Below are 19,808 nucleotides of genomic sequence, written 5' to 3' on the forward strand. Positions count from 1 at the left end.
AACAAGTCTGGGCACCTCCCCCCCAAAAAAGCTCAAAAAGTGTGGGCAATCCCCCCAAAAAAGTTCAACAACCCTGGCAATCCCCCCCTAAAAAAAGCTTAACAACTCTGGGCATTTTCTTAATTTGGAGTCCCCCAAAATAGGGGTCGTGTTATACACGGGAGCGTGTTATACACAGGAAAATACAGTACATTTCCAGCAAGTTTTACCAAGTCGCTGGCCAGTTTCTTCTTCATAAATTAGGAGAACGTTGCAAGGCACATGTCGGTTCATTTAATTCTCAATGCCTTTCAGTGCCTTGGAAAATAACCTCCTAGGCAGGCTTAGTTGTATTGTGCATAGAAACGAAAAACATCTACTGTAAACAAATAGCTGCTGTAATCCAAGAGGTTGTTTCTTGTACACCCCCACAAATCCATTCTGTTTTTAATAAAGCAGAGCTTGTACAACAGGCTTGCTTTTATTGGGCCAGTTTTGACTATCTGTAATCATATCCCATTGATTTTTATATGTACCCATTTGCCACTTCTGGCTCACCGCAAAGTCTTACAGCTTTTAGAACTTCCTGTGCTTGATCATATATCAGATCAATAAGCTGAGATATGAATGAGCCTTCTTGGCTTCACATACAGCCACGTTGCTCCACCTTTCAGCAACAAATAAACCAGGAAACCTTCAATTGAGTATGGCATCTGAACTGGTTAACAACTTCAGAGCAAGCCAGGGCATTGAACCACAACTTCAAAGCATGGTTTCCTAGTACAGTGGTACCTTGGTTTGCATATGTTTTGGATTACAAACATTTCAAACCTTTTTTTTTATTACAACCCATTTTGGGGTGGATTACAAACAAAAAATTTTTTTGGGAGGCCCCATTGGCGAAAGCACGCCTTGGGTTACAACCTGTTTGGGTTTACAAACGGACCTTCGGAAGGGATTGTGGTTGTAAACCAAGGTACCACTGTATGGGTGAAATGGCAAGCTATAGTTCAAGGTTTCAAAAGCTTAGACTCGGGTCTTTATGCTGCCCTCCAAGCCTCTCTATTTGGCACTCAAGATTCAGCCAGGCGTCCCACCCCCTCTCGCCAGCTGTGCTTTGCATCCTCCTTGAGTGCATTTGCCTGGTTGGTATGTGTCCATCAGCTGTGACATCGCATAGAAAGGAATGTGTGAGCATGTGTAGCTCACTGTACGAAGGTAACATATACAGGTGCTGCTATGCTCACTTTTGTCTCTGGCCCTGCCTGCTAAGGGTTCCCAGAAGGGAATATGGTCTCGAGCTGAACAAGGTTCCTCAACAGTGCTGTAGTTCATTGAAGACTTTTTGGTCACTCACCTGCCAAAAGGAAGAGCTTAAAGGGCTTTCTGTGCATGTGGCCAAGAAACTTACCTATCTCTTAATTTATTAAGCTAAGAGATGATGTTCAAAGTCCCACTGCGGAAGTTGGGGCCGCCGGAGAGGTTGTCCTGCCTGGATCTATGCCAGTAGCAGATAGGAGCATAGAAACTTGCTTTGTTTTGGCACTCACTCATTGAGTGAGTCCAGATAAACAATGAGGCCAGGGATGGGAAATCAGCTGTGGGGTTCAAATCCCTGTGAGCATGAACTGTAACTAAGTTCTTAACTGGAGGGTAGGCACTTCCTGGGTTAATTATACAGTGTTTACTCTTTCTTTGTAAAGGAACACTCCCAAGTTATTTGGCATGGCAATGAAGTTTAGTGTTTTATGGTCAGGTTCCCTGTTAATTATTTAACCTGAAAATAGCAGCCAAAAGCAAAGGCCAGTTGTACGGCTGACATTTCATTGCTTTTTTTTTTTAATACAGCTGATAAATACAAATACACTGTTTTGTATAGTTCGACATTTAATGAAAATGTATGCAACATTTAATGCAGTGCTCAAAGGCTTTGCCTTATTAAAACATACTCATCACAATGGGATATAAACAAGAATAAAATATGTCAGGTATTATGTAAAAGTGAAGACGCTACTGCCAGTGGAATGGATGAGGTTTGGCTAAAAACTGCCATCACAAAAGAGAACCACATGAATAGTAAAGGTAAAGGGTAAATAGACCCCTGACCATTAGGTCCAGTCACGGACGACTCTGGGGTTGCGGTGCTCATCTCACTTTATTGGCCAAGGGAGCCGGCGCACAGCTTCCGGGTCATGTGGCCAGCATGACAAAGCCACTTCTGGTGAACCAGAGCAGCTCACGGAAACACCGTTTACCTTCCCGCCGGAGCGGTACCTATTTATCTACTTGCACTTTGACGTGCTTTTGAACTGCTAGGTCTATAGCTCTATAGCAGTGCACAAAAATGTCCAATTACAGTACAAACATAAAATATCTGAAGAAGAAGCAGGAGCTGTATACTTCTGTGCGATATACTGTTGCATAATGCTATGGAGCATTTATATATATTTGTATTATGTATTAATGCCCAAGAGCATTTAATTATCTATTAAACTTTAAAAATAGAGCCAATTCTGAAATGAGTGGAGATTTAATCTTGTAGTAAATCACTTGTAGACACCAGTGAGTGCTTGAAGCATATTGTGCACAAATAAGGTCTGCCGCTAAAGGTTCACAGAGAGGAGGAATATCTGGTGTAGCACAGTGGCTAAGAATGGGAGCCAAAAAGTCACAGGTTCAAATTTCAGCCGACACGCACTCATTGAGTAGTCCACTCTCTCTCAGCCACAGCCTGGCCTCTGCAACAGGAGGTTAATAATTCTGGCCTCATTTGAACACTGGAAATATTTTTCTTCTTCCACCTTTGGTGTTATCATTCTCATTCCAAGTGTGCCTGTAAGCTGTGTAGTTTGGCTGAAGGTGCCATCATTGGAATGGCAGTTCTCCATGGGTCATTGTCAGATTGGCGGGTGGGGATGGGGAGTGCTGAGCATTCCTCCTGCGTGCTCCTTGATGTGGGCTGGTTGCTGGCTTCCTCTTTCTTTGCTATTTTTAATCTGCTCCGCAGTTTTATGGACCTGAATTGTGTTCTAGTGTGATGAATTGTGGCTTTATTTTCAACTGGAATTGTGCCTGTTGCAAGCCAAGCCCTCTTCAGGCTGGATTTGCATATATCACAGTGCTGCTTCCTCCAGGTGGCTGCAGCTCAGCCTGTTAACTTCCCTCAAGGATTGTCCTAGTGATATCTTAATTTCCCCCTGCTTTTTCAGATGAAAACGCAAAGAGATAAAAATGTCCTTTCTAAGTTAATGGAACACAGGGTGAACCAGCAGCTTCTTTTGTCTATGCTGAAAGCATGGCAAATCAGGTTCTTTGGCTGATTCTGAGCTCTTAATGTTGTGGAAGACCAAAAAAATACATTTCTTCCATCAGAGAAATTATTGAAATTACAGAATGAAAATTGAAATGTGTGTGAGAAGGGCTGAGCAGGTGAAGGCTGGAATGTGAAGGTTGTGTTTGCAAGACAACCATGGCAGAAAGACGGAATGACACGTATGCAAGAGCTGTTGCCATAACTGTTTAGTGCAAAGGATGGAGGCAAAGATAAGAGAGTTGCTATGCCTCGTGATTAAACTAGTAGAAACTGGTAGAAGGAAGTATTGCCGTATATGGACATTACTAACCCTTTGCTTGTAAGTGTGTAAATGCTTGTGCAGTTTTTGTATTTGGCGTGCCACCTTCCAGCTACCTCCTGGTTGAGGTTGTTTCACATCGGCCTTGCCACGCCTGAATCAGCATCCTGTTTGAGTGACAATTTGTGTCTGGATCCTGTTGGCTGTTTCAGGCAGCCAATAGAACCCCAATATTTCCCCAAACTTCACTTGTGTGTGTCTGTGCCATGCACAGTTTTAGAAGCCTCTGTCAAGTCCCTGCCCTACTTGCAAGTTGTCTTTTCTTCCTAGAAGAAAAAACCACATGCCAGGGGTGTGTGGCCCTCCAGGCCTTTCTGCCTGGCACTTGGAGCTCAGTCGATGCCACACCCTCCCAAGCCTTGCTCCCTACCTTCCTTGAGTGCCTGTTCCTGGCTGGAATTTATGCCTTCAAACTCCGATAATGACCCTTGCTTGCCTGGAATGGAGAGCAGGCAGGATTGCATGGCTTTGTAGAAACCAGTCTACTCTACAGGGGCAACTCCATAGGTTGCCTGGAAGGGAATGTGACTATTGGGCTTAAAAGGTTTTCCAGCTCCTAAGTCTTGTAGGGAAGATCCTTCAGTCCCTGAGACACATTGGCTTTGCTTTCCTGTTCAGTTTCCTGCTCTAGAATATCCTTTTTGACATGAGATAACCAGCTTGTACATGCTGTGTTCCAAATGTGGCCAGTGTGTACAATTATATAGACCTGTATGCCTTAGTTGAATCATTGCAGAGCAAGCAGGCAGAGGCTTTCAGCCCAGGCCACGTACTCCAGTAGGTAATGCTTATGTGTTGCTTTGTTCACGTGACACATGTAGGCACTAGCGCCGCAGCATTACAGCATTTTTCGTGGGTGGATGGGAGCAGGCACCAGGTGGAGCAGTGAGGGAACAGTGGTGAGATGTTTGAGGGTAGAGCTGTGTGTGCCCTGCGGCCTGCCCAGCACTCCCTCAGCTAACCTGCTGCCCTTGGGTGTTGTGGAGGACCCAGTTCCACTGCCAGTTTTAAACTGGATCCAACTGCATGTCTGGTTGACTTCTGTACATGATTTTTTTTTCCCAGGGGGGAGGCATCTTGTCTTGGACTGGCCCTGGTCTAGCGACAGGAGACCTGGATAGGTTGGAGGTCACATACTGCATCAGGCAGGCAGAATAGCATGGGGAAATGACAGGACAGTGATGATTTGCAGCTGATTCTGCTGGAAAGTTGTAGGTTTTTGTTAAGGCTGTGGGCTCAGCTGAAGAAGAAGAAGAAGAAGAAGAAGAGTTTGAATTTGATATCCCGCTTTTCACTACCCGAAGGAGTCTCAAAGCGGCTAACATTCTCCTTTCCCTTCCTCCCCCACAACAAACACTCTGTGAAGTGAGTGGGGCTGAGAGACGTCAGAGAAGTGTGACTAGCCCAAGGTCACCCAGCAGCTGCATGTGGAGGAGCGGGGACGCGAACCCGGTTCACCAGATTACGAGTCTACCGCTCTTAACCACTACACCACACTGGCTCTCAATACTCAATACAGCTGACAATACTCAGATAATACTCAGATAAGTACTGCAACCACAAAATTGGAACTGCCTGGCTGGCAGGAGGTAAGGCACTGAAGAGTTGTGGTTGGAGGCCCCACTTTGAGACATTCCTCATCCTTGGCACCTTACCCTTTCATAACGTCAACGATGAGCCCGAAGCGATCAGATTTCCACAGCACCTTTTTAATAGTTTCCCACTGAGCATTAATTTGAACACCCAGTGGGTACTCTGTTGTAATGCTGCCAACATTTTGAGCATGATTGATTTTGCGTGGTGTGTTCTGTGTCTGCGATTGCATTCACTTGTGCTGTTTAGGTTTCTTTCTTCATACCACCCGCAACATTAAAAATGTCGGAATAGACTCTTTTCATTGAGCACCATGCAGCTAGGAACACAGCTGCCAACTGGAAGGCTTATTTACTTTATGAATCAGGTGGCAAGTTGATACCTGTGGTGGAGGCAGCCTGACCTGATGAATTCCCCTGAATAACTCAAGCCTCTTACTTCCACAGCCATCAAGTCTGATGACTGCCCTGCCTGGGTGTTGACGTTCCTTTGGATGTGTGTTTTATTCATTGGGCACTGGCTTCTCCGACATTTGCTCTGTTCTTTGGAAATAGAACAGTAGCTTTCAGATTGTCTTTTGTGGGCGCTTATTGGGGGTTCTGCACCAAGTAACTTGGTCATAAGGACACAACAAGAGCCTCCTGGATCAGGCCAATAGCCTATCTGGTTCAGCATCCTGTACTTATAGTGGCTGAACAGTTGCTGGTGGGAAACCAGCAAGCAGGATCCGAGCACAAGAGTAGTCTCTCTTCCTGTGGTTTCCAGCATTGGAAGCATTGCTGTTTCCAACTGTGGAGGCAGAACATAGCCATCGTGGGCAAGTAGCTTGAAAGACTGCCTGCTATTCCCGAACCTCCCTTGCTATGCAGAGCAGCAAAGGGCACGCTGTCTGTTTTGTAAAGTAGGCTCCACGGGATAACTTGAGAGTACATGTGTGTTCTTTGACTTGGTTTTCTTGGTCTTACAGAGCATATAGCTAGCTAGCTACCTGTGTTTATATTCTTAGATTTCTTCTCCCTGCTTATCTTATGTAACCATGGCATGCTAAGGGTCTTGTGGAGCTAAAACCATGTCCCCATGTCCCTTTTACTTGCACATGTCCCCAGGTTTCTTTTACTTTCTTCCATGAAGCTGAAAGCCTTCCATTCACTCCAAATTGAAAAATTGTGATGTTGCAGTTGGACCCTGTTGTGTCAGCAACATCTGTTCTCTCCTTCTTGCACTGGGTAGAGCTAGGCATCCATCAACAGAAACGTCTCCGGGGGGCCGTGGGGGGGGGGCTGTGTGTGCTTGCACAAAGCATATAGAGATGCACTGCACACACACCCCCTCAGGTCCCTACAATATACAATAACACCATTGTGAAGTGTTTGAAGGATTAATTTAGCAGAAAGATGGTAGGGTCAAAAGCCAAGCTGTTGGAAAACAATGAAAATAAGTGTTCTGTTTAAATTCAAGCCTGGTAATTCGATCATTCATAGCAAACAATGTTTGTGCAAATATAAATCTAAAAGCCCCACAGTTCAGAGAGGGGATAGTTTTTCTTGGCTTTTGTCATGGCACCCTACAGAGGCAGCCCAAGGGGAAGGGCTGCTATTGTGAGCGGCTATCTTTGTCGTAAGCAGCCCCAAATCTAGAGGTCCTCTTGTTCCACCTTCAGATCTGGAGCCTGGATTTTACCCCTGTGACAAACAAGGAGGCACTCCTGAATGAGGTGGATCTGTTTTATTAAGAGCCTAGAAATACAGGGGAAGAGGAAGAGGGAGCAGTTCAGAAAGCTAAGATTAAAAAGATTTTTTTTTAATTAACAAAAGTAGACATTTAAATGTTTGGGCCGTAGTTTGGGCCAGGCCAACTTTGTACCTGATGGAAGAAGAGTAGGGAAGGCATATAATCCCAGGAGCTCTTTGCTTTGGCCAGTGACTGGTGCCAAACATATGGGCTCGTCAAAACCTGGGGTATTTTTAACAGAGAGGGGGAATCGTTCATTCTAGGTAAGGGTTTTTTGGCTTGTTGGGTGGCACTGGTAAATTGTAAGTGATGGGTTGTACAACACTGGATTTTAAATTAAACTGCTTCTCCACCTCCTTGGCCCTGATAGCTCAACTGCAATTGGGGTATACCGTATTTTCAGGCGTATAAAACGACTGGGCGTATAAGACGGCCCCCGACTTTTGGGAAGATTTTCCTGGATTAAAAAGTAGTCTTATACGCCAGAATATACAGTAGTTGTTCTTGAAACACCACGTTTCTTTGACTCTGCAAGCAAAGCTGCTTGACAACCTTCTACGCCATTGCAGTATAAACCTGTTTACTACTGAGCCGTAAGAGTCACTCGAGTTTAAGGATTTCATTCTGGTTGGCAGTTAGTGTGTTTCTTTTTTCTTTTTTGGCAAGTTGATGACTGCCTTTAACTCCTAGGGAATGTGTCAGGCACAAAGTCGCAAGATTTATATCATTTGAAAGCTGGGGCTCCATTTTTCAGAAAATATTAACTTCTAGACTTTGCCTTCTTGTTATGCAGCATGTCAGACAGTGCCACTGCCCTTGTTCCAGCTGTATTTTGGCAAGGTGCTTAGACTAAATATAGCCAATGTTAGTCCTTGTATCTAGCTGTCAGGTCCTGGGTTGTGCATTCTGTGCATGCCATTCTCCATTGCCAAAGTCCTGAGAAAGCTTTGGCTTGTTAATTCATTAAACTTGGATTGTTAATACTGGGTATTTTATGTATTTCTTCTGGTAACCAATTCTTGCTTTCTATGCTTTCCTAGTATTAGGTAACAGATAGCAAAATCAGTGCCATAGAATTTTGCACAGGGCCATGCACGATTGGCCTATTCATTCTATATTTGGCTTGCAGTGTTCTTGCTGTGAGCTTGTGCTTTAGAAGTGCGTGTCACATAGAACTTCCACCCCTGTTTGGTAAAGAATAAAAATGTGCTCAGCTCCGCCCTGGGGAGAGAAAACTAGATCAAATCAGTGTGCTTCTGAAATGTCCAGTTTTGACTCTGAGGCCCAAAAACGTTTAGGCAAGTCAGTGAGTTGCCACTGCATGCCTTCAGGAGCATGATTTTATACCACTAAGCTGGTCAGACATTTCATTAATAGAATGGTTTCCCCACTATATTATTGTGACCAAGTCACAATAGGAATCTGAAGCTACTCTTGACTTTCTTGAGTGTTCCTGTATCATATCCGTATTTCCAAATATGTGTCTCATTTGCTTACTGCATTACATTTTGAGATGTACACATACAGTCACGGGAAAAAGAAAGTACACCCCATTTGAATTCTGGGGTTTTACATATCAGGACATAATAACAAACATCTGTTCCTTAGCAGGTCTTAAAATTGGGTAAATGCAACCTCAGATGAACAACAACACATGACAACACACATGTGTTGTTTTTCATCTGAGGTTGTATTTACCTAATTTTAAGGCCTGCTAAGGAACAAATGGTTATTAGTATGTTCTGATCTGTAAAACCACAGAATTCAAAGAGGGTGTACTTTAATTTTCCCACGACTGTACCCATGTCTTTAAGTGAATGCTTAAAAAGATAATCTGTGGTGCAGTGGTAACCAACATGATGACCTTTGAATGTTACTGGACTACAACTGCTGTCAGTCATACTTGAGCTCATGGGAGTTGTATTCCAACAATATATGGAGGGGACCACAATGGCTACCCTTGCTTGTAGAGATCCTCCAAGAATAAAGATGAAAAATGTGTAAAGAATGTATGCTATTAGGTGTGTGGAAAGAGAGAGAGCGAATGAAAGAGAGAGAATGAGAATGAGAGATCATCCCTGGTTATTCCTCACCCCTCCACCCATCCCAAAATGAAGGTTAAAAATTACTGAAAATAAATTGTAGCTAGGAATCTTATTTCCCGTAAAGCACATGGTATCGTGAACTGACAGTGCTAGTACACTTTCTTCAGAACTCACAGGGCTATTAGGGTTTATAATTGTTCAGGGTGGGAGCTGGTGGATCATGAACTTCCCCCTCTCCTCCTCTTTCAATGCCATGTCCTTCAACCTACCCCATTGTAACCGTGATTGACTAACCCGGGGCATCCTTATTTCTGCTTATGGAACCCAGTATCAGATTTACAATGCTTAAGCTAGCAATGCATACACGCCAGCAAAAAAATATGTAGAAAAGTGGTCACAATCTGCTGTATGTTGTGAATGTAGGGACGGCAAAGGAAGTATTTCTTAAAAGTGCATTGGGGTATCTTCTGATTCATATATTTTGCTTACTAAAAAATATTCAGCCCACCTGTCCTGTGATTTTTCAAAGTGACTCACAAGCTGACAAGGAACAGAACAGTATCCTTTAAAATATTTTAGATGCCAATGAAACACCAGATTGTAGCCGAGTACCTTTGAACTCCGCAAGCAGCAGGAACTGAGAAAACGGTTCCTGCTTCTTGTTGTCCCCATAGTGGATAAAGAGGGAATATGAAGCATGGTCTCTTCTGAGGATCTTGGTGTGTGTATAGTAAGAGAGAAGATAGTGACCAGAGCAGCAGCCTGTTTGGAGTTTTAAAAACAGCACTTGGAATTGCATCCAGAAACCAGTTGGGAAACTAGCTGTGTTCACAATGGATCAGCCCATTAGCCTTCATATTGTCCTATCTCCGTGGCATAAGAAAAAGTTAAAACTCCATTTTTCTGTTGTGTAGTAGCTTCATGTCTGTGAAAACGCCACTCTGGTATTTCCTTGTAGAGGAAAATAGCACGTCTCAACATCATGGGCGCAATATGCAGCAAGGAAGGATGTAAATTGTAATAAATGAATGGCTGTTTTTGTAAGGTTCTTCTGTCTTTGTTCAGTGTGACTAGGAGGGTATTGAGTGAAGCATTTAGGATTTGATAATATATTTTCACTGCTATGTTTTCCAGCAATGCTATTGGCCCCTTGGTTGCCCTCTGGCTTATTTATGACCAGGGTGGCGTGCTGCAAGAAGCTCCTACCCCCGTATGGCTGCTCCTTTACGGGGGCGTTGGCATCTGTGTGGGCCTCTGGGTCTGGGGGAGAAGAGTGATCCAAACAATGGGAAAGGACCTCACACCCATCACGCCATCAAGGTACGTGCCCATCTCCTGCATTGAATTGCCCTGGCATCTCATGCTAGCTTTGCCGTAGCATATGTGTGCCTAATGATTTCTGGTTTTGATCGGAGTAGTGATGTACGCAGCTTTCTCTTTAAACTAATGGCAATGTTGTTTGCATTGTTGAGGTCTAGTTGGGCAAAACAGCCTACCAATGTCTGAATAGCATAGAGAGGCATAAATTAGGAAATGGCAAAAATCAAAGTAGTTTTCCATGTGCTTCCGAATGATTAAAAAAAAAGAAACCAAACCTGTGATTTTTTTTTTATTTGCGTTTAATGCATACTAGACCTCTGCTGCTAACCTGTTTACTAATTGAGCATGATTTATTGGAATGTAGTATAGGTTGTCAGTAGCCGTGAGCTGCTCAGCTAATTTAATGCGGATGTGTGTGTCCAGTTTTTGTTATTCAGCAGCTCTTTGTTCTCTCACTTAATATAACTCAATGACCAAAGATCAGTCGGAGGGAACCGGTTGGAGAAGATGCTGGTAAGACTTTGGCATGTTGCATGGTGTCAGCCCAGACTGATTGATTACACTTTTTTTTTTTAAAGAAAGAGTGACTGTGAAGTGTTTTTTTTATGCTTCCTGCAGTGGATTCACTATTGAGTTGGCTTCGGCGTTCACAGTTGTGGTAGCTTCCAATATTGGACTTCCTGTCAGTACTACACATTGCAAGGTATGCCTTTGCCATGGGACTGCAGCCAGGCCGGTCTGGACTGTTCGTGTTTTAACCCTGCTGCCCAGATCAGTTTATAGCGGCATGATACCACAATGAGGAAATGCACACGTCCATTTCACATCCAAGAACTCTCCCCATCCCCCCGTCACTCCACTCATATGAATGGACAGCTCTCAGGTTCCCCTCTCAGACATGTCACCCTTTTTGCACACCGCGGAATCAAAGTATTCCCCCTCCTCCACAAACATTTGTTATCAGATTATTCCCTACGCACCCACATGGAATTTGGCACAGTGGTATGTTCCCTGAAAGAGCAATCCATCAACCATTGGCCTTTTGCCTTGCCCATTGATTTCCGGGGGCCTTGTGCAGAAGGAAAGATTGGTGGGGTTGCGTGCCAGGAACTGTCTAATCTTGATGTTTTCACATGGCCATGGAACTGCACATGAGAGCATTTAGGGATAATGACACTAGCCCAAATGTTTAAGAGTGCAGTGGGGGCGGATGGCCCAAGGCATTTTGATGCCTGAGGCAGGAAATCCAAGTAGCACCCGCCTATTGGGATTAAAATAAACTAAAAATCTACATTGTGCTGCCCTTGACTGGTACACCAAAATTTGCTGCTGTACGCGGTAGAGTTGGCCCTGAATAGCAGTAACTTTTTCCTCAGGTCATGCCATGTGAACGTTGATCTGCTGCACCCTTCTTTGTCCGGAGGTTCTGACACTGTTCATCGTTCATTCCTCTACTTTCCTGATGAATGCATGGCATGGGATTTCCTGTGTGTCGCTCTTACACTTCAAAATCTCCATCTGTCTTTTTTTTTTTTTTTTCTTTACAGTGGATTTTGCATTGAAGTAATGTGTGCGCTAACCGTACTTGTAGCCTCAAATGTGGGTATTCCAATAAGCTCCACTCATTGCAAGGTATTGGAGTCTGCAGTGGTCTCATCGATTAAACACATGCTCAATCTTTAAAGAAAAGAAAGAAACAAATAACAAGTGCTGATTCCTCCTCCCCCCCCCATTTGCCTTCATTAAGTAATATACCAAGCAAGTTTTAAAATTTAAAAAACAATAATTAAAATATGGAAATTTAGTTATTTACAAAATTATACAGAAAATGTGAGTTGCAAATTCCCCCCCAATGTTAGAATGTTGGGGAGGTTTTCTTTTTTTAAAAAAAAAAGAGCGAAAAGAAAAAGAATATATATACTATATTATTATTATTATTATTATTATTATTATTATTACTATTGATAAAACACATTGTAGTATTCATTTTGTAGTGTACTAACAAGCAACAGTCATCATCTTAACTTTTAGTATCCTTGCTTCTATATAAACTTAAGCGTCTTAGTATTAGCCTTTGACTAACAGTTTCATACATTTTATTTTCTTCCCCCAAATTTGCAGTTTTTCATACGGAACTTTCATGGATTGTGGTGTGCATAATTTTAGGAGTATACATCACAAGTCATTGAAATATAGAACCAAGCATTCATGTATCTGAAGGCAAATGGTATTTGATTTCAAGCCAATCGGAACTAGAAGCTTTATACAAATTGTAGCTTTTCAGTGATTAATCTGCTTTTCTAACCTGTATTCTCATCAAAACGTAGTAAGCTAAACTTTGACAATGTTTAGAAATGGGTTAACTAATGCCAGTGTCACTGATACCCTCTAAAAATTGGGAAAGTTCAAGAAACCAAACAGAGCATAAGTTGAATCTTTTTAAAATTGGTGTTTAAAATTGTGGTACTTTTCATATGCATCACTATTCATGCTTTCAGACCTGCCCCCCTTTTATTTTAGCATATATATCATATCTCCACCACTGCCCGCTTTCCATTTCTCTTATTCTCCTCCCCCAAATCCCCCCCTCTCTTTAAAAAAACACCCCATCAAATAAAAAGAGAGTCGCAGTGGGGTGACCAATCTGCTGGAAGGAAATTCCTTAGCAAGTAATGAAGGAGAAGAATGGCCAAAAGCTGGACAAAATCTCTAGGAGCTGATAACGGTTCATGTATGAACATATCACTATTCTCCTTAAAGAAGATTGCAAAATATTGTAATATGAGGTTGAGTTAAATGATGTTTTTAGATACCATGATTACAGCCACATGCCCATTACCTTCAGGGCTAGAAAAGCGTGCTACACGCACCCCTACAATTTCGTAAGCAGAAGCCAACCCCATCCCCACAATCTAGGCAAAGATTCCATGTACAGAAGCCATCTGGACTAGCAATTGAATTTTACGTCAACATTGGTGACAGAACCGTGTTTTCTGCTGCACCTAAGAGCAACAGGATAACTTAAATGGTCTTGGAAGGCTGCAGGGCACACAGAACTCTTTGTCATCCTAAACATTATCACTGCTCACTCACCACTTTGCCCGGTGCCTGCGCAGATAAATGTTCCAGTGTTTCTGCACTAGTGCCAGCAGTTGTCATGTGAGCACAGCCTTGCATTTGCACACATGATCCCTGCTGGTGGTGTACGGTAGGTCCTGTTCTGGAAAGGATCAAGTGAAACTTCCCCAGGCAAAATGAAGAACAGAGCATGTTCATATCTATTCATTATTATCATCCAGTCTAGGGGCAATGACTGACAAGCGGGGAAAGAAATTGGAATGTTAGCCAGTAATTTCTTACTGTAACTATGACCAGACTTGTGGTTTTCAGAACTGATTTGATCAGAGATAGTCCTATGACTAACTCTTGGTTACTAAGACCGAGCTATGTCATCAACACTAATTGGATTGAATTAATCCTTTGGAATGTTGCATCGTAGTAATCTATCTGACAAACCATAAATCTCTAGAATATTTAACAGAGGTGGATATGCCTTTCTATTTGCACGGACTCTTAAGGAGGTGAAGAAGTCATTATCCTGATATAGTTTTTATTTTTATATAGCTGCCATTGCCACTATAGCACATATGGGCCCTTCTTACATTAATTAAGCAGTGTTCAAATCTGTGGACAGTCATTACAGTGAGAAAATGTGGTTTTCCCTACCGCATCCCTTTTGAGAAGAGCCATAGCTTAGTAGTAAGCACATGTGCTGCATCCAAGAGTTCCTCGATTCAGTCTTTGCCATTTCCAGCTAAGAAAGATCTTGGGTAGTTGGGCTGAGAATTACTTCTTTCTGCTTGAGGCCTTGCTGCTTGCAGTCAAAGAAGGCCAAATGGACCAGTATCTGTTTCTAAGGCAGCTTCATATGTGTTACATGTAGACTGTTCTAGTTATTTGGATGGGGGTGACTGGGAAGAGAGCAACCAAATGTGTTGTTTCAGATAGTTTTGTATGTTACTGTACCACTTAATTTGGTGCACCTGATCAGTCAATTCCAGCCAGCTCCAAATTTGCTTGGATGGGAATACGAAGCATTCTTATTTAGCGTCCTTCCTTTCACAAATGGCTTCCTCTTGTTTGCAGAATCTCTTCTCCAGATGCTCTCTGACAAGAGGAAGGCAGAACATGATAGTGTCTCAGTTGTACTCAGCCCTTAGGGAGAAATGTAGGGTCACAAGAGGAAAACCTTGGCAATACAAGAAAACAAACTTTGGACTTAATGGCACTTAGAAGGGAAATTGGGTTAAGCAGTTAAAATAAATGGCAGTTGCTCACATAAGACAAATCACAATCCATTATTTAAGATGTGAAAACATAGTTATTCTTTTGAGCAAATATATTGTATTAGAAGCCTTCATCCAGAGAACAGCTTCAGGCAAGCCCTAGATCAGAACAGGAAAAACACATACTTCTCCTTGCCAGAGTGATAGAAGATTTATCAGCCCCTTTGGCATATCTGAGATAACGTACCAATAGGAGGGATGGAAGAACACTAGATTTGCAGCTTGCTAGAAAAAGACGCGGGTGGCGCTGTGGGTTAAACCACAGAGCCTAGGGCTTGCTGATCAGAAGGTTGGCGGTTCGAATCCCCGTGACGGGATGAGCTCCCGTTGCCCGGTCCCTGCTCCTGCCCACCTAGCAGTTCGAAAGCACATCAAGATGCATGTAGATAAATAGGTACTGCTCCGGTGGGAAGGTAAACGGCGTTTCCGTGCACGAGCTCTGGTTCGCCAGAAGCGGCTTTGTCATGCTGGCCACATGACCCGGAAGCTGTTCACCGGCTCCCTCAGCCAGTAACGCGAGATGAGCGCCGCAACCCCAGAGTCGGACACGACTGGACCTAATGGTCAGGGGTCCCTTTACCTTTACCTTTGCCTTTAGAAAAAGAACTCTTGCTCTTTCCAGGACGGGGCTCAAAGCTGGACAAAATATCTAAGCTCCAGCCTCAAACCATCTGCTCTTCACTTATGGAATCCAGCTTGCCACCAATTTCCTGTGTTCTGCCCCTTAATTAATTGCCACTTTCCATGTCATGTGTAGCAAACTTCTAGGCATTTTATTTGTTATAACTTGCTAGTTGTAGTTTTTGTTACTGAGTGGTGGGTTGGTTTTTTTCTGTTTAGTGTCTAAAATCGTTTTGTGTTTTAAATTACCTTGTTAAGTTGCTTTGGAAATGGTTTGCCCTGAAAAGCAACATATATTACTTTAAATACATAAAACATGGTTGATTCTTTTATTGGTAATGGTTAGCCTTTCCTTTGAAAGGGGCACGACTCAATAGCTGCTATCACAGGCCTTAAATTAAAGAGAATGCCGTGTAAAGCTAGAAATAATAAGAATAAGAACTGTCATGGAATCCAAAGTATGCAAGGCACTAATAGGTATGTCTCCCTGTCCCATCCCAAATATTTTTCAGTTTGTGTGATAAATCATGTAGAGCTCTTCTCCTGTGTGAAAAGGAAGCAGGAATTCCAATTCCAGATACTTTGTAATTCTGGGCTTCAGCTGACTGGCATTGGTTTTGTCATAGATAGGGGTCCATAAATGTGTTTGCTGGTTGGGAGTGGGAGGCGGAGGCTTGCATTGCAAAGGAAATGGGGGGATGAGGCATCTCATTTTCACGACTGGCATTCACGCAACCCGTGAGACGGATTGATCTTGCTTAGTGCCAGGCTTGGAGATTCTTGGTGCATCTCCTCCTGCTTCCAGGTGCCTCCAAAGCGTGGTTTGACCCAGCCCTTCCCCTGAATCGTCTTACATGCCAGAGGGACGGTTAGGGCGATGGTGATCACAAATAATAGCTGGTTACTAAAAGCAAACGCAAATTTATGGACCCCAGGTCATAAAGCATCTGTTTCCCGTGTTAAGTGCCTTTAATTCTGATTTCCTTCTCAAACTTCCAAGGTTGGTTCTGTGGTGGCAGTTGGTTGGTACGCTCCAAGAAGGCTGTTGACTGGCACCTCTTCCGCAATATCTTTGTCGCCTGGTTTGTGACTGTTCCCGTGGCTGGCTTTTCAGCGCTGCCATCATGGCTCTCTTCATGTACGCCATCCTGCCGTATGTCTGACATCGCTGCTCCTTCCATGGAAGAAGGTGGTGCCTCTGAGATCTCTCCTCGAGAAGCAGGGGTCTCCCTCGAGAGCGCAGAGCTCCCTATTTAAACCATGCAGTAAGAGCTAATCAGCAAGGATTTGTCGTCAGAATCTAACATCTGCTGTACATAACATCTGCTGTCATTGGTGACATAACATGTGGTTGCCGTTTTCTTATGTATTAAAGAAATATATATATATGCTACAGTAGGTAACACTACCTTAAGTTATAAGTGAGTTGAAAATAATTGCCTAGAACTAATCCCTAGTGAAACTTGTACATAATGTATCATTCAGTAGCCTTTTTTTTTTAATCTTTTAAAAGAAACCTGGGATGTGTTTGTCAGTTTGATAAATGATGAAGCAATGTGCCAAAAGATGAGATTCTTTTTTTGTAAAAAAATAAATAAATGCTGTTCAATGATACTGGAAGCATAGTGCAGAAGTACATTGGCAAAAACTTGGTTCATATCATATTTTTGTGTTAATACTGTATGAACATTGAATTTGTAAATACTTACAAAATGTAACTTTTTAATGGTGCATTTCCCTCATATATTTTGGATAAGAAAGTTTAGAAAGTACCAAAGAAGGGGGGATAGCTTGTCAGTATTATATTTGTCTATCTGTGTGCTGTTTCTCTCTCTCTCCTCTCTCTCTCTCTCTCTCTCTCTCTCTCTCTCTCTCCTCATCTGCAACCCATTTAACTTTCTAATTAAAGTTATTTTCTACCAGTCAGTCACCAGCAAAGCCAGGATAGTATCGCTCATGTTTTACTGTAACAGGTAAAGTGTCGCACTGCTACAGTCTATATAAAAATATCATCCACAAAGGATTTAGTAAAAGCTCAGCTTCGTTATGTGTCAAACCTCAAATCAAACAAGTATTTTCCACCCCTTGTATATAGGTCCAAGTCTGCTCTCAAAACAGCCATCTGTCAGCAAGCTCGGGGGGGGGGGGTGAGAAAGATGGGATTTCAGAGAGTTTTTGCATTGCTTTTTCCTGATGCACCCAGTGTCAGCGGTAACGTGGTAGCATGTAGATTGGTGGTGTTATGCCCGGTGTCTGAAAGGAAGCAATCTAGGATAGTTTGGGGTGCTAACCAACAGTTGATGGACAGTGTTTGGTGGTTAAGATTTTTATACTACAGTTACCCTCATAACTGGAGGAGGAGTGAATACAAGAACCATTTCTGATCAAGTGTCGGAGCATGTGGAAGGAATCTAAGCTACAGCTCTCCGTGCCAGTTCAGTGCTCGTAGGGGAAGGAGCTGCAGTGTAGGGTCCTCTGCTGTTGCCTAGGACTTAGGACAAGGGTGCCTGGGAAAAATCACATTGCAACAGCTTCAGAACTGCTAAAGGCAGTGCCCGATACTCAGAAACGTGTTGTCCCTTTTTGAAGAGGCATCCTAGTCTGCCAGTCATATGAAGACACTACTGAAGAGGCCTACAAGGTCTCTGGCCCTAGAACTGCAATTTGTCATAATTTGGTAGATATACATGGATGAATCCCCCCCCCCCTTTACTAGTGTAAAGGGACCGTATTACCTGCAGACAACGGATTGACTCCAGTTCCTCTTGCTATGGGAACCTTGAGTATAGGTGTCTAGGTTGGATTTACTGGAGTGGGCTTGAGGAGGTCATGCTTGGAGAATGTTGGGAGCCTAGGACTGTTGAAATGCTGCTAAAAAAAAATGATACATGAGCTTTCTTGGTACGCCATTGTGATCCTTTTTCATTGGTCATTCATTCTAAATTTATAATAAAAGAATACATTGCCCTAGAACTGCTTTCTTGTTGGGTGTTTTTTTTTTTTTTAAAAAAAAGATACCAAACCATGTGTTTTTACTATTTACAACCTACTAAGCTGTGGGCGCTTCCTAACTCAAAGCATTCCTTGCTCATTTGCATTTGTTATAATCCTTCCATTTGCTTTCCCTCTGTGTGAGTCCTTGTTTAGAAATTTGTAACAATGGCCTGGAAGGAGGGGTGGCAGGAGCAGAGGAACACACCCACTGGCAAAGCCCAAATAAAGCCAAGCTCTGTGTAAAGCAAACAAAAACTTCCATTTATTTCACTTGGGACTGTTTGTCCCAGGATGCAGATCCCCTTACGAATTACCATAGCCCTCTTTCGGTAGTAATCCTGTAATGAACATCTCATACATAAAGATGCAAATGAATGTGTTTCCATGAGCCTGGAGAAAGCGATGCTTGGGCACTACTGTCACAAGCACACTTGTGCAAAGGAAATCCAAGGAAAATATGCCCCCCTTATTCAAGACCCAGTATTGCTGTGGTTCTTGGCTTTAAAACTGAACTCTGCATTGTTTTAACGACACAAAGCACCTGAACATTAACTCATGGCTCACGACAGGATGATATAACCCACTAATGACACAACCGGCATAATTTAAACCCTTGGTGAACTTTATACAACAATTTGAGAATGCTTCTCTGCTTGCACATAAAAAGGAGCATGTTCATAAAGCAAGCAGATTCTTTCCAGTCCTTAAGGCTAGCTGAGACAGAGATTGACACCCTTTTGGTGTTCTTTATTAGGACAAAGTGCTCCATGAGCAGAGGATGAGATCAACCGGCATATATTTGAACATTCAGTGTACCATAAGCCTGTTGCAATTCCTGACCTGTGTTGTCCATGAGGAATATGAACCTCAACAAAAGATGTGCTCCCTCTTTTGGTGTGCTTAGGACAAAAGTGACCACTAGCAGGGGACTGGGTGCTATTAACATGCTATCCAGTTATAGCCAACAGACTGGGCCCCCTCAGCTGCTATGGCAACAGGAGTTTGCTTCATTACAGTCAATGGGCATAGGTTGCCAACATCTTACCAATAGGCATTATATGTCTCAACAGCTGAAGGTGTGCTTGGCATCGAAGCAAACAAAGCCTTTGGCTTTCAATTCTGTTTATTGACTTGACCCCCCCCCCCCACTTTAAATCCTGCTCCCAAGTTTCTTTCCAGCAATGCCAGATATTCAAATCGCAGCGTATCATTTGCCTGGTGTGACTTTGAAAAGGCTGCGCTCATGATTTATTTTTATTCATTTAGAACCTTTGCATCTTGCCTTTTCACACACGTGCGGAAGGTGGCTCACTGTAGGGATAGCCGATGCCTCACGTGTAGCCCCACACGGGGCACCAGTTGTGGGGTTAGCCTGCGGATGGGACGGCCGATAATTCTGGAGCCCTGCTCCCACCGCGCCGCGAAAAAGGGTCCGCTGGCTGGAATCTGAAGGTTAAGCTTGTGAGTTCGTAGTGTTGATGCCTCGAAAGTTTCTGCGAGCGTCTGTGAGTTCCAAGATGTTCCGGAAAATAAGAAGAACTAAACTA

The 19,808-nt window shown here is 43.1% G+C and overlaps 1 protein-coding gene across 1 annotated transcript in view; it reads left to right on the forward strand.

The window, feature by feature from the left end:
* Positions 1 to 18,240, forward strand: part of SLC20A2 (solute carrier family 20 member 2) — a 63,932-nt gene extending 45,692 nt beyond the window's left edge. Inside the window, 5 exon segments of the mRNA XM_033170491.1 lie at positions 10,115 to 10,300; positions 10,919 to 11,003; positions 16,268 to 16,292; positions 16,295 to 16,372; positions 16,375 to 18,240. Of these exon segments, the coding sequence (XP_033026382.1) occupies positions 10,115 to 10,300; positions 10,919 to 11,003; positions 16,268 to 16,292; positions 16,295 to 16,372; positions 16,375 to 16,430 (430 nt within the window). The 3' untranslated portion in view covers positions 16,431 to 18,240.
* Positions 18,241 to 19,808: the final 1,568 nt, after the last annotated feature.

This window comes from Lacerta agilis, chromosome 14, assembly GCF_009819535.1.
Source record: "Lacerta agilis isolate rLacAgi1 chromosome 14, rLacAgi1.pri, whole genome shotgun sequence".
Lineage (NCBI taxonomy): Eukaryota > Metazoa > Chordata > Lepidosauria > Squamata > Lacertidae > Lacerta > Lacerta agilis.